Source organism: Trachurus japonicus, chromosome 5 (genome assembly GCF_045865225.1).
Source record: "Trachurus japonicus isolate A0001 chromosome 5, Traja_1.0".
Lineage (NCBI taxonomy): Eukaryota > Metazoa > Chordata > Actinopteri > Carangiformes > Carangidae > Trachurus > Trachurus japonicus.
The window spans coordinates 24,057,425-24,079,037 of NC_140911.1; the positions used below are offsets into that span (position 1 = coordinate 24,057,425).

At 43.4% G+C, this 21,613-nt stretch overlaps 2 protein-coding genes across 2 annotated transcripts; both read right to left on the reverse strand.

The window, feature by feature from the left end:
* Positions 1-346: 346 nt before the first annotated feature.
* LOC146987618 (uncharacterized) lies at positions 347-12,241 on the reverse strand. Its single transcript, XM_085776869.1, has 5 exons — positions 12,025-12,241; positions 3,070-3,255; positions 2,097-2,374; positions 1,698-1,825; positions 347-774 (listed from the first exon to the last, which is right to left on the reverse strand). The coding sequence occupies exons 1-5, from the start codon at positions 12,155-12,157 to the stop codon at positions 585-587; spliced, it is 915 nt and encodes a 304-aa protein (XP_085632995.1). The 5' UTR covers positions 12,158-12,241; the 3' UTR covers positions 347-584.
* A 1,146-nt stretch (positions 12,242-13,387) lies between these two features.
* Positions 13,388-17,952, reverse strand: LOC146987619 (uncharacterized). Its single transcript, XM_085777927.1, has 6 exons — positions 17,945-17,952; positions 16,606-16,896; positions 16,232-16,299; positions 15,258-15,535; positions 14,604-14,731; positions 13,388-13,823 (listed from the first exon to the last, which is right to left on the reverse strand). The coding sequence occupies exons 1-6, from the start codon at positions 17,950-17,952 to the stop codon at positions 13,634-13,636; spliced, it is 963 nt and encodes a 320-aa protein (XP_085634053.1). The 3' UTR covers positions 13,388-13,633.
* Positions 17,953-21,613: the final 3,661 nt, after the last annotated feature.

Below are 21,613 nucleotides of genomic sequence, written 5' to 3' on the forward strand. Positions count from 1 at the left end.
ACGCGGAGTGATAGCCTACGCTGTGATAAGGCTTTAGAATAGTAGCCGTGGGATATGCTCAATATACCACGGTTAACAACCAATCAGATCGCCGGATTTCACCTTTCCGTTTTATAATGTATGTTTGACTACTTGTGACTCGAAAAACGGACTTGAACCCACTTCTGGTAATTATAGACAGGCTACATAATAAGAAAAGATCAGACATTTTATTAACCCCTCACTGTACATAAAACTGATGAATACAATAGCCTTTTCTTAACTTTTATTTGTTTATGTCTACCAATATAAAACAAATTTAGAACAAATACAGAGGACAAGTTTTTTTTTTTTTTTTTAAACAAACATTTTCTTGTAATATAAAAAAGAGATGAATTAGCGCAAAGCATACAGCTTTATACTGAGACTAGTTGTAAATATAATCATACTTTTTTCAAATCAATACCATTTGAACTTAATTTTTGTATTATTGCTTGCTGGTGATTTTTTGTTAGCTGATTCTAGTTCGAGTTTTTTTTCATCATTAAACAATTAAATCAGAAACAGAGGTCAGAGTTTTTCCATAGATAAACCTGTGTGTTTCATTAAAGCTGCTGTCTCTTGCTTCCTCTCACATTGAAGCCCAGCCCACTGCTCTTCTTCCCTCCCCTCAGCCGACGCCCTCTCCCCCTTAACGGCAGTTTGGCCTGGACCTCATAGACGTCCTCCAACAGCATGTCTCCGCTATTCGAGTAGCTGATGTAGGACCAGGTGAGGAGGGAGCCGCTGTACAGCCTAAAACACACAAACACAAACTTCATTTTTTGCAAATCAAAAACACAATATTAGTATTTTTTACACGGTCATGTTGATAACATTTTATACATTTGTTTCTATGAACAAACAATTCACTGTAAAATATCACTGTGTTTTATTTGGTCACTCAAACTGACTTGGCCACTTAAAGAAATAATAAAACAAACAGAATAAGAATGGCCATCGCCCAGTTGTATCCCATCGCCAGCCAGCCAAGTTGCAGCAAATGTGTTCACAATCTCCCTTTCCTGAGCTACAGCATGAATGTTTTTACAGTGACATCACAGTGAAGTCGACCTTTGACGATTTCAATGTAAAATTTCATCACTTCGTTTTATCCTTACATTTATGTTAAATTATTGATGATTGAGGGGCGGTGCGTGGCGCAGTGGTTAAGGCAGCTGCCCCATGTAGAGGCTACCGTCCTCAACGCAGGCGTCCCCGGTTGGAGTCCCGCGTCAGGCAGACCTTTCCTGCATGTCATTCCCCCTCTCTCTGCCTCCCCCTTTCCTGTCTATCTCTGCTGTGGCTATCAAATAAAGGCATAAAAGCCAAAAAATATACTTAAAAAAAAAAATAATAATAATTGATGATTGATGTTGTGATTTATGATATACAACTTCTGCCCTAATTTAAATATGAATTTTAAATCTCTAAAATGTCAAATAAGAATTGATCAGTGTTGTTTTTCTGTAGTTGTGAGGACCGTATCCTGTAAGCGTAACCATCCTAACCGAAGTCTAATCTTACACCGTCTTGATTTTTGAGCGATTGTTTTAGGGAGTGAGGGGGCCAAAGAAAATGTCCTTATAATGCACAATTATCCTCCCTACCGTGGTTCATTTGGTACCCACTAAGATAGGATTACAGGCTAACACACATACACACACACGGGTTCATACCTGTAGACACCGCCATTCATGTACTCAGTGACCTCTCTGTAGTTGAGGGGATAATCCCACATCTGGATGTCAGTCACCTGACCAGCAAAATCTGAAAACTGAATCACAGGCTCACCTTGCCAGGAATGCTACACACACACACACACCACACACACACACACACACACAAAATTTCACATCAATGGTTTATATTCTACGTCACCTCAGACAAACCGGAGTGTAACCTGGAATTAGTCTGAGTGGTAGAAGAATTGGACTGCAGCCCACACGTGCTTATATTGTTTACCATATTGTTTATGGTAAACAATATAAACTTAATAATGTCAGATTTCTTCTACTTGATTCTGTTATTTTTGCAGTCATTTAACATAAGTCTGCTTAACATGTCGTCCCTCTCACCCCATCAACCAGTCTCTTCCTGATGCTCATGTTGGAGTCTCTGAACATTTGGACCACCCTCTTCGTGAAGTCCATGGTGACACAGACTCTGGTCCAGATTTCCGGTGCAACATCTGGCAGGATTTTAATGCTGGGATTCAACATCAGGCTGTTACTCCACCCATAGGTCAGTCGATAGTACAAACCATTGTCACTACTCAGAGTCACCGTGTCTCTGCCTGGACTGAGTGTGAGGTATAACCTTGAATCAGTGAGGTAACGCAGACACACGGACAAACCTGCAGGGTTCAAATGAAGGAAACTTGACTTAATAATTCAGTCTAAAAAGTTGAGTAAGAAAACAAAAAAGCATGAATTAAAAAATGAAACAGCATGAAAAATAAACAATGAAGTGCACAGAGCAGAAATAGGCCTGCATGTACAATGACTGATGTTTCAAGCACAGAGACTCAACAATCACAAACAAAGATCTGTTTTGCTCACCTTATGTCACCTTCAATCTCATGTTTCAGTTTAGTTTTAGTCTTTTTACATTTTTCATTTATATTTCAAAAGATTAATTAAAATCATTACTGAGGCCAAAGTCTGACCATCTTTAATCCAGACAGAAATTTCACTTGTTTTGGCCTAAAAGAGAAAATAAATGGATTTGGGAAAGAACCACAATAAACTAATGGTAGAATAAAGATATTTTAAAAAAGAGATACAGTTTTAAGTTTATCTTTAAGTCTTTCTACACCCTGTGAAATCAGAAATTACCGCAAACCATGAAGAAGAACATACTTCCAGTTTTTTGATTGAATCATAGGGGAGCTACGTGATGGGTTCTGTTCCTGTTTCACAGGCAAGAGTCTGAACTGAAGAGTCGTCTTATTTTGATATAACGTGGAAACCAGACAGATCAGGGATGTTATCAAGGGGACAAACAGATTCAACTAATATTTCTTCTTTTTCCTTTTGTGAATGTTCTCACCTCTGGTCGAAGGTGGCGTGGTCCATGGGGCAGTAGTGGTGGTGTAGGGGCGCGTGGTGGTGGGGAGAGTGGTGTAGAAAGGAGGAGGGGAAGTGTCAGGAGAATAATATGGGGGATAGAAGGATATTCCACCACCACGGTCAGACAAAGTGGCCATGACCCCATTTAAATTGTACGCAGGACGACCTGGAAAAGGAAAGAGAGCAGCAGCAATTATTATCATTCTTATTCTTATTCTTCTTCTTCTTCTTCTTCTTCTTCTTCTTCTTCTTCTTCTTCTTATTATTATTATTATTATTATTATTATTATCTTTCATGATACATTGTACTTTAACAAACTCTCTTAGCCAGGACCCCCTTGCAAAAGAGATTCTGAATCTCAATGGGATTATTCCTGGTTAAAGGTAGGCTACATTGTGGGGGCGGTGCGTGGCGCAGTGGTTAAGGCACTGAACGTAAAAACATGACTAAACCACATGGCAGCCAGCACCGAGCTTGCCCGCTCGATGTAGATATGAATGATATGAACGGCAAATTCAGAGCTTACCGGAACACTTCAGTTGGTTGATGGGGGTGATTATTGATGAATGAAAAACGTAGCCTACTTTTGAACAAAATAATCGATTTTCGTGGATAGATAACAGAAGAAGTTACACAATGTCCCTTTAAATAAAGGTTAAAAGACCAACAGCAGTCCAAGACGTATACACTGGAATCAATGTGATATGTCTCTGTATCAGCATAAAACCTCTCATGTGTATGTACAATTCACGTTGCGTAAATAATGTATATAGTTGTATTCTGCTTCAACAGGCTACTTATAGTTATCTGCTGCTGTTACCTCAGGTGACAACCTCAGCTGTGACACAGACACAGAGGCTCTAGTCATGTAACATGTTTAATCAAGCGTGAATCTTTTTTTTTACTTTGACAGCCCTACCTCTTTCAAATGCCTGTTAAAATGTGAAGGAAATGCTTATAGACCGGGTAAACCAAATTCAGTATTTTTCTTCTTATATTAATTAGGCCTTAAATGTGTCCCTCAAAACATCCCAGATAGCAAAAACCTTTTGGCATCATTTTGGCCCAAATCTGGCTGGTCATTTTGGCAAGATTATGGCCAGGCCTAAATGGCCCAAAATAGGCAAGCCAAAAACAAACCAAAAGGAGGCCAAAACTCACCCAAAACTAATTGTGGCCCTCCAAAATACAGCCATAGCTGCCCCAAAAGAGCCCCAAATCCCCAAAATCCAACCAAAATACAGCCAAAACCGACCCAAAGAGAGCCCAAAAAGTAGCCAAAAGTGACCCAAAGAGAGGCCAAAACTCACCTAAAACTAATTGTGGCCTTCCAAAATATAGCCATAACTGCCCCAAAAGACCCCAAAAGACCCCCAAATCCAGCCAAAAAGTAGCCAAAACTGACCCAAAGAGAGGCCAAAACTCACCCAAAACTAATTGTGGCCTTCCAAAATACAGCCATAGCTGCCCCAAAAGAGCCCCAAATCCAACCAAAATACAGCCAAAAAGTAGCCAAAACCGACCCAAAGAGAGCCCAAAAAGTAGCCAAAACTGACCCAAAGAGAGGCCAAAACTCACCCAAAACTAATTGTGGCCTTCCAAAATATAGCCATAACTGTCCCAAAAGCCCAAAATCCTGCCACCCAAAGCTGATCCAAAATGAAGCCATAATGCCAAATGATTGCTTCCCTTAATAAACTTTAAATGTACCTTGCTATGTGTCTATGTGTATTGGAAAAAAAACAACAACAATAGGAAGATTAATATTATTTCATCATATTTTTATTTTTGAATTTACTGTTGACTGACTCCAGGCTGACAGGTTGCAGGTCCCCAGCCCAGTAAAACCATCACTGGTCTGTGCTATGCTTGCATCTGTGGTGGTAGAGCAGATGGGGTTTCTTCTTGTGGCATCTAAAGTGATACAGACAAAGAGAAAACAAACTTAACTTACTACTTCTACTGTAGCCTAAGAATGCTTTATTAAAGGCTTTATTACAGTTATAAAACTCACCCACTTTAAGTTGTAACTTTTCCATTCATCCCTCGTCAGGTGTCCTTTTCTGTCTGGTCCTTTGGCTTTAAAATGCCCCATACCGTAACCTTCAAAGTGGCAGGCCCAGAAGGTCCAAGAGAGATGACCTGAAAATATTGAGATCATTACCTACATTGATTTTCAAATCAACTAGCCAACCATTACATTACCCTACTCTAATAAAATCAAAGACAGCTCACCAAATCCTTTTTATATTTAAGGAAGAGGCTGCGTCTTCTTCCAGGGCCATCATTTGCTCAGTGTTCTGCAGAGGAAAATAGGATATGTAAAATATTATAAGTATGCATATGATATTTTGCTTATAACTGAAAAGCAACGAAGCAATTAAATCACAGATAATTAGATTTCTCCCTAGAAGCACATATGGCAGAGAATAAAGTGGGTTTAATATAACAAAAGGTTTCATAGCAGTAGGCCTTTTCAGTCCAAATTGGTGGCAGCACTATCACAACACCACCTAGTGGCAGTTAGAGCTTCTTGCTATACTCTTTGGCTTAAGTTTGGAGTTTTCTTTGTGTTTTCCTGCCTGGCAGCTAAAATTATTTATTAATTATTGCTAAAAAGCACAGCAACATGAGCAATGCTTTTTCGGTGGATATACTTTCAACGCTAAATGGTAGGCTATGCTGCTTTCAGCAGATATTCACTGTAGGCTAAAGGAATGACTGATTGTTGCTAGCTAAGTTAGCTACTATCTGTGCAAAGGTTAGTCAGCTACCAATTATATTAATTACATTAAACTATCTCATATACTCACTGCCAGTGTATATCTATTAAGTTCTCTGTGCATGATATTGATGTAGTTAAATTGAATGAGCTGGCTGTTTGCTAGTTAGCTCATAGCTCACAGCAGTTTTGTTCCCATCAAAATAGGAAACATTAACGTAACTGTGCAGAAAACTTATCGGCTATTTAAACAAGGCAATGATAGAAAATCAGATTTGACTAAATTTAAATGTATAATATCATGGTACATACCTCCGTGTTGATCAGCTTGAGAAAATGAAGTAGGAGGGCTGTCGTCGGTTGAAACTGTGTAGAAATTCCCGCCGTTTGCTTGGACTTTTGGCTATCCTTTGGCTATACAAACACATGCCAAAACAAACCATCGGACATTGCCGCCCTTTGTCCAATCTTCTGGCTTGCCATAAACATGCCATACCACCCTTCTATTTTATCCCGCTCTTTGCCCAATGTCTTGGTTAACCAGATATATGCCATAACTCAGCCATATTGCTGTCACCAATCCTGTCTATTAAGGCTAACCAAAATCATACCACATTTGAGCCAAAGGGCTTTCACAAAGCCAAAAGAAAGCCAAAAATGCCACAAGGATGCCAAAATACAGCCAAAACATTTGCTATCTGGGATGTAAAAAATATTTTTGGCATTCATCATTTCCTTGAGGAGCTAGGCCTCAGAGACTGTTCTGTGTGCAGGTTTTGAATGGGCGGGCTTAAAGGTGATAGCTACAAGTTCCTACTGGCCAGTAGCTACTCACACTGCCTGCTCTCGCTCCAACCTTCCAGTTACAGCAGTAGACACATGACATCAACGTTCTAATGCTGTTGCCACAGAGATCATTCCATGCTGACGTTGCCAACGTAACCAGATGTAAATATTTATATATTTCGGACCCGCCAAAATGTTAAACAATTATTTATACTATAATACTTTTTTTTTTTTAATTCAGTAAAATTAATACTTTTATTCTGCACCCCTCTAGACATTCTGTGGATGCATTATTTTTTTTAAATGAATCCTTTTGATGAAAAAGTTGTAGCTATAACCTTTAAGTCGAAGTCGAACTTACATAAACCCATAGACTGTAAAAAGAATGGACGTAGCGTCCGTGACGTCACCCATTGGTTTTGGGGAGTCGTTTTTGTTACTCAAATATGGCGGCCTGAACAGCGCCATGTTGGATTGGCCGGCTGAGTTCCCGCCCACTGGCCTCGAAGCAGCTGTCCACGGAGCTGCTCGGACCTGTCACTCAACGTTTCCGCGCCCTAATTGGTCAGAGTTTTAACCTTATAACAGTAAAACGGCAGAGTTAAAAAAAAAATTCACCCCCCTCAGAGTGTGTGCGGGGGTAGAAAAAACGTTCTGACACCAGGCTTTTAACATGTTTACTGAGGATGTAAAGTCGGCGATTTTAACATGGGGGTCTATGGGGAATGCTCCCTTCTGACACCAGCCCCCAGAGGAAGAAGAGGGGATTGCAGTTTTTTTGAACGCGGAAGTGAGCTTCACTTCTCACCCCCAATTCCAATCCGCCCCCTAAAGACTCAAGCCCTGAACCCTCACTGACTAGTGACGTCAGCTCTAAATGACAGAGTGTGAGAGTCTGTGAGGGTCCAGATGCTGTAAACATGAATGGAACAGCACTTACACACTCTCACGACACGTTACCTTGACAACAAAATGTTTTTAACTCCGCCCTTGGACCGATAAATTTACTGTACTTTCAATACGCATAGGGTGTGCGAGGGAGGCGGACTCAAAACAAAATATTCCTAGATCAGATCTGATCAAATCATCATCAATAATCAAAATCAAATTCCCTTTTTTTGGCTCCTGTCCATTAACAATAAAGAGACTGGCGGAGCTCTCTCTGACTACTTGGGTTAATTTCTTTTTTTTTTTAACACTTGCGTTCCGACGGCATCCCATGTGTTATGGTTTGACTTCACACCGCTATGAACTGTGGGTAATTCCCCTACCAAAGTCAGCATCGGTGCTGACTTACGGTAAGGGACCGTTCGTTATTTATGGAATGGGCCACCGGAGGAAAATGGGGGGGGGTCATGTCATAATATTCTTTGTTGAGGGGTGGGTCCACTAAAAAAAAAAGGTCAGCGAGGGGGGGTCATTCAACATTTTGTCTGGAGGACACTGCAATGCTCGCAAAAAAACAAAAACAAAACAAAAACGGGACATTTCAAAGCTGCAAGCACTGATGACAATGAGAGCCACGGCCCCTAAATCACAACGTTATTTTATATTGTTCTGATCTGCCCTGAGTGGGGTTCGAACCCGAGTCTCCCGCACCGCAGGCGAAGATGCTAACCGCTTCGCCAAGAACTCAATAAGGGTTTCGCCCGCGGCTTAGCACGTCTTTTATGGGTGAGTGAGTTTAACTTCAGTACCGTACAGAGGCTACGCTGCCTGCCTGCCTCATTGCGTAACTCTACATAGTCTGAGCAGCACGTACGTTCACGTTGCTTTCGTGAATTGTAAACAAACAGACGCCCCCTCGGTTTTAGCGTCCAGCAGTTTAGCGGCTAATTCAACAGCAGTGATGGATAACTGTACCGGAGAGGCTCAACTTCATGAGCTTCATTTGAGGAATAAACGGCAGCTTTTACCTGACGGGAGACCGACGCCTGAGCTACGGTAGCTAACAGCTAACAGGTTACAGACTTTCTCTCTCTCTCTCTCTCTCTCTCTCTCTCTCTCTTTCTTACACACACACACACACACACACACACACACACACACACACACACACACACACACACACAGTTGTCTATCATATCTGTCGTAAACCTTGTAATACGTTGTTGAGTGCAGTTCACATTATTGTTGCTTCGGTTTGAGTGTGGATTAATTGTTAATGGCTTGTTGTGTAATGTGAGCTGGTCCAAAATCGCGATTCTGTTATTGATGAGTTGGATTTTAATAACAGCTGATAAATGGCATTGTGATGAGAAGGTGTTGCACACATGGTTGTCAAAATGAAATAATGTAGTGTCACGCGCTACGTGATGCGATCGTGTCGATGGCTGGGGGGGGGTCATGTATCTTTTGATAAGGCTTAATGCAGGGTCATGTTAAAATTTACTGACTCCGACAGGGGGGTCATGTAAAAAAAAAAAAAAAGTCCCGTGAATCCCTCCGGTGGCACTGATGATAAATAACGAACAGTCCCTAAGGGGGCAGTAAGGGCTCATTCACTGACTCACTGACTTGATGATCTGACAACGGAACAGCCCTCACACACTCACGGACTTCCCGTGAACGCGCCTCTAAGTCAGTGAGTCTGTGAGGGGTCGGATTGGAATTGGGCCTCAGACCGACAACTGCCCCCTTGCATAAACCTAGAGCACTGGAAAAGAGAGTAGTGACAAGCATTGGTCAAGTGGAAACGCCCCCTGATGGCGGGATATGGGTATTGCAAATGCGCCCAAGAGCTGGCATCTCTGCAGTGTTGGTGAATGAGTAAGTGCGGTATTTTCAATAATTTAAGGACATTTATAGATCACCCACGTTAATAGCATCATCGTGGACCCTTTTACAGATAAATATTAGCATATAGTGGCCATTAATTGTTGTGTCACGAATGCTTGCTGTTTTAAATGATAAAGATAAGTCCACTAAAGTGTCATACCAGTTTGCGCGCTAAATTCAACTGTGTTAGCTAACTGTTCGCCACTTAAGCCTGTGTTTTCTTTAGTTTGTTTGTTTTTGTCAAGCAAGTTATTGTGCTGCTGGCTTTTATTTTATTTCCATGCGAGGCTTTTTATGTTATTTATTTTGACAGCTGGTGGTTGCTTAGCAACGGTAAAGCGTTCGCTCGTCCCCTTCTGTGTTTGTCCGCTGTGTGACCGGTAGTACTGTAAACAGCTCCGTGTGTTTTTATTAATTATCTTTTTTTTAATCAAAATTGGAGGAAAAACTTCACATAATACGTTTTGGGTTTGATTAGAAATAGGAAGTAGTGGAGCTGTGCATAGAGCCTATACATCAAATTCAATATAGCCAAAAAAAAAAACCGTTCACATTAATGTTACAATTTAAATTTTGAAATAAATAAATTATAAGCATAACTTAATATGACCAAGGCACCTAAAAGCAAAAACACAGCAGTTTTAATCAATTTACAAGCAAGTTGGCAACACACATACATTGGAGTGAATGGGTTGGGCGGATTTGCAATACCCATATCCTGCCACTAGGGGGAGAATAAAGTTACCACGGGAGTCTATGGTGGTGTCCAGAGCATAGACTAGAGCTATCGCTCTGGTGGTGTCGTTACTCTCTTTTCCAGTGCTCTACATAAACCCGCCCTCTGCTCAGCTCTATGTATAAATCATGTATAAATACATTCAGCCAACTGACTTCAGAGGTTGTCCGTCCCACTTGCTCTTCAGTCTAGCTGAAACACGTGTAACAGCCAGCTAACTACGTAGTTCATGTTCACACACAGGGGAGATGTCTTGTTCCTTCATATAACGAGTTTACAGTGCTACCGCGGGGAGAGTGGCTGAATCCTCCGGTCACACCGAGGATCCCTGACAGCGTTACACACACACACACACACACACACACACACACACACACACACACACACACACACACACACACACACACACACACACACACACACACACACGCAGCAGCAGCAACAACACCGTCTTTTGAGAGTCTCCCTCATTAACACACTGTCCGACCAAACAGCCTCCACTCACGCACTGACGCACACAACCAGACACACGGGAGACCAGACCAACCATAAAATCACGGACAGAAAACACCGTTAAAAAAAAAACTCCTCCGTGGTCTCAGTCCACCACACGTCCGAGCGGACACACACAGCTGATCAAACCATTTCTTACCTCCACTCTCAGGCGGCAGCAGCAGCAGCAGCAGCAGCAGCAGCATCAGTAGTCTTCCAGCACCACGTTAATAATCCACCGATCGATATTATTCCCGTTTCGATCGTTACTCGCAGTCTGCCCGTTTCCTCCGTTTGCATTGTGTGAAAGTAAAAAAAAATTTTTAGCCGCGGTAGCAGCCGTAGCCTCCCGGCTCCACTGTGTTTCCCCCGGTCTCCTCCCACCGGGACACGGCTGCTGCTCAGCTCGGACGCGGTGTCACGGCGCCGGGCGGTCTGGACCGGGTGTGGACTCGGTACCAGGTCCAGAGATAATTCACTGTCTCTGCTACTGCTTCTCCTGTCAGGACACTTGAAGCTAAAGCTAAGCTAACGTTAGCTAAAAACTTTATTTATTTTCACACAATGCAAATGGATGAAAGACGCTGACCGGTAACGAGATGTAAACGGGAGCAGCATGGTGGATTATAACCTGTTGCAGCTGGATGATCATGACTGCTGCTGCGACTGTTTTAGACACCAAGAGTGAAGGTAAGAGCTGTGTCAGTGCTGAGGACTGGGGTGTGTGGTGGAGTGTGTTTGAGGTCACTTTCTCGTCTTTCGAAGACGTGTAGGCTACATGTTTAAGTTGTGTGATGTTCAGCAAGTGAAGTCCAGCTCTCCTGCCATGGGGCGTGGTCTCTTTTCCTGCAGCACGACCATATCGCGACACGCCCCCACCGTCCGGAAGCAGAGAAAACTGCTCATTTATTGACAACTTTGATGCAGAATTTTATATACTTAACGACTTTTTTAGTCCTCCAAATTTGACAGAGTGGTTAATAACATGTTTTCCTGTGGTATTATAAACACATATTTATTCTTGGTTTACCCAGTCTTTAATTAGCCTATGTTTCATACACCACTGATCCTCCATAACTCACAACCTGCTCAGCTGGTATAGATAACTTGGACAAAGCCAAAGTTTGTTTTTGACACCTAACTTCCTCCGACAAAGTCTGAATTGAGTGCTTTGTGTTTTGTGGATGTGACCTGCATTTACCCAGGAGACATCAAAGGCCAAATCATCCAGTGTCCCGTCTGCAGCAGACAGGTTCAAATCAGACTACAGCCCTTTGGTGCATGTCAACCTCTCTCTCTCCTTTTCTCTCTGTCTCTCGTCCCTAACTTTACTGACTGACTCTCTCTCTCTCTCTCTCTCTCTCTCTCTCACTGTTCCTGTCCTGATAAAGCCAAAAAATGTATGTGTGTGTCTGTATACCTGTTGTCCATGGAGTTGTAGGTTGTCCGGTGGTAGGTGGCGTTGGAGTGGATTGTGCATTAGTCCGTTGAACAGTAGTTATCATGATCGTCATCATCAAAGGAACAAAAAACAGTGTGCTCTTCATCTTCATCTTCACCCAGCTGACCAGTCTTTACATGAAGTGTCTGTACGAAGTTTTTGTTTGTCTGTCTGTCGTCCCTCTGAACCTACAGGCTGTGCTGTGTCTGCCACAGACTTAGGTTTCGTTTCTGTGCACAGAACCCATCCCACTCCCTCTCTCTCTCTTCCTCTCTCTCTCTGTCTCCCTCCACCACAATATTTCTTTAGTTTGGTTTGTACTTTGGACCATACTCCCACCTTTAATGCAGCCAATGACAGTGCAAATGATGATAGTATTAAATAAATAATAAAAATAAATAAATAAATACATATTTTTAAAAACAAAACAAAAAAACAAACAATACAATTAAGAAAACAGTAGCACAAAGTGCCTGAACATGAAATCTGAATTGTGTGTATTCCCTCATAGGAGCTTGGTCAAAGCATGTTTTTTATCCAAGGATCAGGTCCATATAACAGCTTAAAAACACAATATTATGGGAATGAAATGATAAGAAATAAAACTAATATTTAGGAACTTAACTGTCAGCGTTTGGGGTGTTTTTGCTTCATGTTATCCGTCTAAAATTTTGTCAATTAACTTCTTTTTATCTACTGGAATCATGCAAAGTCACATTCCACAACAGCTTTCTGTATCAGTAAATACCATCTTTAAGTTTCTAAGACCGACCTTGTTATAGGCTAATAGTAGACTGGATTGTTTCTATTGACAGGATTTCAGACCAAACAGATGCTGTGCAGGGTTAAGATGATAGTCCAAGAAAAACAGTGCTGACCATCAGAGAGAAACATGAAGCAAGCAGCTGTCTCTTGTGTCGAAGTCCAAACTGGGCCGTAAAGTATGCCAACTTCAAGAATGGATACATGACACAACTTCCATTCATACCAGTCGTGCCTGACGCGGAGTGATAGCCTACGCTGTGATAAGGCTTTAGAATAGTAGCCGTGGGATATGCTCAATATACCACGGTTAACAACCAATCAGATTGCCGGATTTCACCTTTCCGTTTTATAATGTATGTTTGACTACTTGTGACTCGAAAAACGGACTTGAACCCACTTCTGGTAATTATAGACAGGCTACATAATAAGAAAAGATCAGACATTTTATTAACCCCTCACTGTACATAAAACTGATGAATACAATAGCCTTTTCTTAACTTTTATTTGTTTATGTCTACCAATATAAAACAAATTTAGAACAAATACAGAGGACAAGTTTTTTTTATTTTTTTTTTTAAAACAAACAGTTTCTTGTAATATAAAAAATTGATGAATTAGCGCAAAGCATACAGCTTTATACTGAGACTAGTTGTAAATATAATCATACTTTTTTCAAATCAATACCATTTGAACTTCATTTTTGTATTATTGCTTGCTGGTGATTTTTTGTTAGCTGATTCTAGTTCGAGTTTTTTTTCATCATTAAACAATTAAATCAGAAACAGAGGTCAGAGTTTTTTCATACATACGCCTGTGTGTTTCATTAAAGCTGCTGTCTCTTGCTTTCTCCCACATTGAAGCCCAGCCCACTGCTCTTCTTCCCTCCCCTCAGCTGACGCCCTCTCCCCCTTAACGGCAGTTTGGCCTGGACCTCATAGACGTCCTCCAACAGCATGTTTCCGCTGTTCGAGTAGCTGATGTAGGACCAAGTGAGGAGGGAGCCGCTGTACAGCCTAAAACACACAAACACAAACTTCATTTTTTGCAAATCAAAAACACAATATTAGTATTTTTTACACGGTCATGTTGATAACATTTTATACATTTGTTTCTATGAACAAACAATTCACTGTAAAATATCACTGTGTTTTATTTGGTCACTCAAACTGACTTGGCCACTTAAAGAAATAATAAAACAAACAGAATAAGAATGGCCATCGCCCAGTTGTATCCCATGGCCAGCCAGCCAAGTTGCAGCAAATGTGTTCACAATCTCCCTTTCCTGAGCTACAGCATGAATGTTTTTACAGTGACATCACAGTGAAGTCGACCTTTGACGATTTCAATGTAAAATTTCATCACTTCGTTTTATCCTTACATTTATGTTAAATTATTGATGATTGAGGGGCGGTGCGTGGCGCAGTGGTTAAGGCGGCTGCCCCATGTAGAGGCTACAGTCCTCAACGCAGGCGTCCCCGGTTGGAGTCCCGCGTCAGGCAGACCTTTCCTGCATGTCATTCCCCCTCTCTCTGCCTCCCCCTTTCCTGTCTATCTCTACTGTGGCTATCAAATAAAGGCATAAAAGCCAAAAAATATACTTAAAAAAAAAAAAAAAAATTATTGATGATTGATGTTGTGATTTATGATATACAACTTCTGCCCTAATTTAAATATGAATTTTAAATCTCTAAAATGTCAAATAAGAATTGATCAGTGTTGTTTTTCTGTAGTTGTGAGGACCGTATCCTGTAAACGTAACCATCCTAACCGAAGTCACACACACGGGTTCATACCTGTAGACACCGCCATTCATGTACTCAGTGACCTCTCTGTAGTTGAGGGGATAATCCCACATCTGGATGTCAGTCACCTGACCAGCAAAATCTGAAAACTGAATCACAGGCTCACCTTGCCAGGAATACTACACACACGCACACGCACACGCACACACACACACACACAGATAAGTAGATAGATAACATTAAAGACAATTCTAATACAAAATCCACAAGTTGTTGAATTTGTAGTTTTACACTACGCATGTGTCAGTATTACAACTTCTTTAAATTTGGCATGATCATTCATAAGGAGTGGAGCCTGAGCTGGTTAGATTTTGGTAGTCAAAGGTCAAAGGTCAAGGTTGCAATAACCTTACAAAACATGACACAACACCTTTTAGCATCATCTTTGGACACAGCAATTATGAAAATTTCACATCAATAGTTTATATTCTACGTCACCTCGGACAAACCGGGGTGTAACCTGGAACTAGTCTGAGTGGTAGAAGAATTGGACTGCAGCCCACACGTGCTTATATTGTTTACCATATTGTTTATGGTAAACAATATAAACTTTATAATGTCAGATTTCTTCTACTTGATTCTGTTATTTTTGCAGTCATTTAACATAAGTCTGCTTAACATGTCGTCCCTCTTGGTCCTCCTCACCCAATCAACCAGTCTCTTCCTGATGCTCATGTTGGAGTCTCTGAACATTTGGGCCACCTTCTTCCAGAAGTCCATGGTGACACAGACTCTGGTCCAGATTTCCGGTGCAACATCTGGCAGGATTTTAATGCTGGGGTTCAACATCAGGTTGTTACTCCACCCATAGTTCAGTCGATAGTACAAACCACTGTCACTACTCAGAGTCACCGTGTCTCTGCCTGGACTGAGTGTGAGGTATAACCTTGAATCAGTGAGGTAACGCAGACACACGGACAAACCTGCAGGGTTCAAATGAAGGAAACTTGACTTAATAATTCAGTCTAAAAAGTTGAGTTAGAAAACAAAAAAGGATGAATAGAAAAATGAAACAGCATGAAAAATAAACAATGAAGTGCACAGAGCAGAAATAGGCCTGCATGTGCAATGACTGATGTTTCAAGCACAGAGACTCAACGATCACAAACAAAGATAATGTTTTACAAAGCCACCCAACAAAACAAAAGAAACAATGACGGTCGGTCATACACACTTTCCAGGTTTTGCCTTTGTTTTTTTCAATCTGTTTTGCTCACCTAATGTCACCTAAATCTCATGTTTCAGTTTTAGTCTTTTTACATTTTTCATTTATATTTCAAAAGATGAATTAAAATCATTACTGAGGCCAAAGTCTGACCATCTTTAATCCAGACAGAAATTTCACTTGTTTTAAGTTTATCTTTAAGTCTTTCTACACCCTGTGAAATCAGAAATCACCGCAAACCATGAAGAAGAACATACTTCCAGTTTTTTGACTGAATCATGGGGGAGCAACGTGATGGGTTCTGTTCCTGTTTCACAGGCGAGAGTCTGGACTGAAGAGTCGTCTTATTTTGATATAACGTGGAAACCAGACAGATCAGGGATGTTATCAAGGGGACAAACAGATTCAACTAATATTTCTTCTTTTTCCTTTTGTGTTCTGTGAATGTTCTCACCTCTGGTCGAAGGTGGCGTGGTCCATGGGGCAGTAGTAGTGGTGGTGGTGGGGCGCATGGTGGTGGTATAGGGGCGAGTGGTGGTGGTGGTATAGGGGCGAGTGGTGGTGGGGCGAGTGGTGGTGGTGTAGGGGCGCGTGGTGGTGGTGTAGGGTTGCGTGGTGGTGGTGTAGGGGCGAGTGGTGGTGGGGCGAGTGGTGGTGGTGTAGGGGCGAGTGGTGGTGGTGGGGCGAGTAGTGGTGGTATAGGGGCGAGTGGTGGTGGTGGGGCGAGTGGTGGTGGTGTAGGGGTGCGTGGTGGTGGTGTAGGGGCGAGTGGTGGTGGTGTAGGGGCGAGTGGTGGTGGTGGGGCGAGTGGTGGTGGTGTAGGGGTGCGTGGTGGTGGTGTAGGGGTGAGTGGTGGTGGGGCGAGTGGTGGTGGTGTAGGGGCGAGTGGTGGTGGTGGGGCGAGTGGTGGTGGTATAGGGGCGAGTGGTGGTGGTGGGGCGAGTGGTGGTGGTGTAGGGGCGAGTGGTGGTGGTGTAGGGGCGAGTGGTGGTGGTGGGGCGAGTAGTGGTGGTATAGGGGCGAGTGGTGGTGGTGGGGCGAGTGGTGGTGGTGTAGGGGCGAGTGGTGGTGGTGGTATAGGGGCGAGTGGTGGTGGGGCGAGTGGTATAGGAGCGAGTGCTGGTGGTATAGGGGCGAGTGGTGGTGGTGGGGCGAGTGGTGGTGGTGGTATAGGGGCGAGTGGTGGTGGGGCGAGTGGTGGTGGTGTAGGGGTGCGTGGTGGTGGTGTAGGGGCGAGTGGTGGTGGGGCGAGTGGTGGTGGTGTAGGGGCGAGTGGTGGTGGTGGGGCGAGTGGTGGTGGTATAGGGGCGAGTGGTGGTGGTATAGGGGCGGGTGGTGGTGGGGCGAGTGGTATAGGAGCGAGTGGTGGTGGTATAGGGGGGAGTGGTGGTGGTATAGGGGCGAGTGGTGGTGGTATAGGGGCGAGTGGTGGTGGTGGTATAGGGGCGAGTGGTGGTGGTATAGGGGCGAGTGGTGGTGGTATAGGGGCGAGTGGTGGTGGTGGGGCGAGTGGTGGTGGTATAGGGGCGAGTGGTGGTGGTGTAGGGGCGAGTGGTGGTGGGGCGAGTGGTATAGGAGCGAGTGGTGGTGGGGCGAGTGGTATAGGAGCGAGTGGTGGTGGTATAGGGGCGAGTGGTGGTGGTGTAGGGGCGAGTGGTGGTGGTGTAGGGGCGAGTGGTGGTGGTGGTATAGGGGCGAGTGGTGGTATGGTAGGGAGAATAATATGGGGGATAGAAGGATATTCCACCGCCACGACCAGACAAAGTGGCCATGACCCCATTTAAATTGTACGCAGGACGACCTGGAAAAGGAAAGAAAGCAGCAGCAATTATTATACATTGTATTTTCATTACTGTCAACAAATGCAATGAAGAGACCCACAGCAGTCCAAGACGTATACACTGGAATCAACAAATCAGCCTGCACACAAATGTGATATAGGCCTACGGTATGTCTCTGTATCAGAATAAAACCTGTCATGTGTATGTACAATTCTTATTCAAGTTGCGTATAGTATATAGTTGTATTCTGCTTCAACAGGCTAATGATGTGAAGCCTGCGAAGCTAGTTCAGGCAGACAACTCATGCCGTGCCCATCCTGACCAGCTGATCAGTCACATGCTCCCCTCGCCCAAATAGGGCGGGTTATTTAAATCCACCGGCATACCTGCTCATCCCTGGCTATGCTTCTGCTGCTACTCCGCTGCTGCTCTGCCTTTCACTACTGCTGCTGCTGCTGCTGCTGCTGCTGCTGCTGCTGCTGCCTTGCTGCCCATGAGGTTTTGCAAACCCGCCACCTCCCCGGCATCCACCTGTGGGCTCTGTCTCTTGATTCCCTGTGGGGGGTCGGCTTCATTCCCTGTAGTGTCTGGCAAAGCAGATCATTCAGGGAACGAATATTAGTCAGAGCCTGACGCCAAACCTGCTGCAGCCATGCTCAAGAATATGCTATCCATGCTGTGCTTTAGCTTGCTATGTTTACGCTCAATAAATGATTTCTTCTCATTCCAGAGTTGTCTGATTGAACTTATAGTTATCTGCTGCTGTTAGGTGAACCCCAGCTGTGACACACACACAGACCATAGACTGTATACACAGACAGGCTCTAGTCATGTGACATGATTATTAAACATGATTTTTTTTTTTACTTTGACAGCCCTACCTCTTTCAAATGCCTGTTAAAATGTGAAATCAAGGAAATGCTTAATTATGTTTCATGTGACACCCCTGATCCTCCATAACTCACAACCTACTCCGCTGCATAACTTGGACAAAGCCAAAGTTTGTTTTTGACACCTAACTTCCTCCGACAAAGTCTGAATTGAGTGCTTTGTGTTTTGTAGATGTGACCTGCATTTACCCAGGAGACATCAAAGGCCAAATCATCCAGTGTCGGTCCTGTCTGCAGCAGACAGGTTCAAAACAGACTACAGCCCTTTGGTGCATGTCAACCTCTCTCTCTCCTTTTTCCTCTGTCTCTTGTCTCTAACTTTACTGACTGACTCTCTTTCTCTCTTTCTCACTGTTCCTGTCCTGATAAAGCCAAAAAATGTGTGTGTGTGTGTGTGTGTGTGTGTGTGTGTGTGTGTGTGTGTGTGTGTGTGTGTGTGTGTGTGTGTGTGTGTGTGTGTGTGTGTGTGTGTGTGTGTGTGTGTATACCTGTTCTCCAGGTTGGAGGTTTTCTGGTGGTGGTAGTTGGCTTTAGAGTGATGGTAGCTATCATGATTGTCATCATCAAAGGAACAAAAAACAGTGTGCTCTTCATCTTCATCTTCATCTTCACCCAGCTGATCAGTCTTTACATGAAGTGTCTGTACAAAGTTTTTGTTTGTCTGTCTGTCGTCCCTCTGAACCTACAGGCTGCGTTAGTGCGCTGTGCTTTAATTTCCTCATTCAGGCGTCTGCCACAGACTTAGGTTTCGTTTCTGTGCACAGAACCCATCCCACTTCTCTCTCTCCCTCCACCACATTATTTCTTTGATTTGGTTTGTACTTTAGACTATGACTTTGACCATACACTCCCACCTTTAATGCAGCCAATGACAGTGCAGATGATGGTAGTAATAAATAGAATTTCAAAAAAACAAACAAACCACAAAGAACCATGAACGAACGTCCATGGTGTTGAAGAGGGGGAAGGTGATTGACGAATTCCATTTTTCCATCTCAGGAACAGCAATCCCTTCCATTACGGAACAACCAGTCAAGAGCTTGGGGAAGCTCTTTGACTCCACCCTGAAAGACACTGCTGCCATCCAGAAGTCGAGTGAAGAGCTTGGAGCTTGACTCACCAAGGTGGGCAAGTCAGGCAGCAGGCTTGCCTGGTATATTTAAAGCCTGGATCTACCAGCACTCCACCCTGCCCCGAGTCCTGTGGCCTCTCCTCGTCTATGCAGTCCTAATAACAACAGTGGAATCCCTCGAAAGGAAGATCAGTGGCTTTCTTCGGAAGTGGCTGGGCCTTCCCCGCAGCCTCACCAGCGCTGCTTTGTATGGGACGAGTAACATCCTGCAGGTGCCCTTCAGCGGACTTGCCGAGGAGTTCAAGGTGGCACGCACAAGAGAATCCCTACAGTACAGGGACTCCAGGGACCACAAGGTGTCATCAGCCGGGATTGAAGTGAGGACAGGAAGGAAATGGAAGGCAGAGAAGGCACACTGGAGCGTGGACAAGGTGGGAGAGCATGTTGCAGCGCAAAGTCACCTGGTCAAACATCATGCAGGCAGACTTCCATCGCGTCCGGTTCCTGCTGCAGGCAGTCTATGATGCTCTCCCAAGCCCAGCAAATCTCCACACCTGGGGGAAGAGTGAGACACCTTCCTGCCCCCTTTGCTCCGGAAGAGGCTCCTTAGAACACTTCCTCAGCAGCTACCCAAAAGCCCTGGCTGATGGTAACTATCGCTGGCGCCATGACCAGGTGCTCAAAGCAGTTCCTGAGAGTATAGCCTCAGCCATCACTACCAGCAGACACCATCGCGCTCCTAAGACAGTCCCCTTCGCCAAGGCCGGAGAGAACACAACATTCCACAACAGCTTTCTGTATCAGTAAATACCATCTTTAAGTTTCTAAAATTGACCTTGTTATAATAGTAGACTGGATTGTTTCTATTGACAGGACTTAAAGCTCCAGTTGGTAAGTTGACGAAAGTGAAAGTAAACTCCGCGACTTGGTCGGAAATTTCAAGACAATACTCCGTCAGGTCCCTTTATGAACCTCTGCCAAGCGCCCCACACACACACAGACACACTCAAAGTAGCCATGAACGCACCCACAGAGAAAAAAAAAAAAAAAAAAAAAGATGTACCGTATCTATAGCATGACGTGTAGGAGCGGCGATTGGCTGCTCCTCCTGCTCCCTCTACCTGACTGGTGGAGAATCGTCGGGCGCGGTGGATTTTGGCAAATACGATTACAGGCTGTAGGTGGAGCCAGAGGAGTTGGATTTTGTCCTAAATTACTCATTTAATGTCTGACCATCAGAATATAGTGACAATTCCAGCAAATATGACTGAATAATTGTTACCAACTGAAGCTTTAAGACCAAACAGATGCTGTGCAGGGTTATGATGATAGCCCAAGAGAGGGAAACATGAAGCAAGCAGCTGTCTGTTGTGTCAAAGTCCAAAGTTTTGTTGATCCATCCATAGATGATCCTCCCCCACATCCTTCCTCGGTCATGTAACAACTTCCTCTTTTGCTGAAATCCAACAAGTAACAATTATGACAGTATCCAGAGGTCACTTGACTGTAACCATTCAGTGAATTATGCAAATTTATCAAAAAGGGTCAAAGGGTCAAATGAGTCAAAGTCTTTGGTTGAAGCACCTATGGTGGCATTTGCCTGGATTTGGGGATTTTCTGCAGCTCTTCTTGAGCTCTGTGTCATTCAATGGAAGATACATTCATTTTCACCTACTTAATATTGTGTCTATGCTCAACCATGGTGAGTGAGGAAGACTGAATGATATTATTATTTAACAGTCACAAATGTAGTCAACTAATAAGGTTTTTTTTCCCTCTGAAAGGAGTCACAAGTCCATCATCAGTTGTAATTTTGATTATGCTTAGATTATTATTATATTAGCCTATGTAGCCTACTATTTTATGGAGCTACATTGTCGCCATCTGCTGGAGAAGTTTAATGCGCGTCGGCTACAGCAGCAGATAGGCTACATGTTGATAGAAATATGTGTATATTATCCATTTGTTGACAGAAGGAGCTAAAATTCAACATAATGTTTGGCTTGTTTTGATCGAGATTGTTCATGTAGGCTAAATAAAAAGATGAATACAATTACTACTACACATATTCGCCATTGCAAGCATAGACTGTA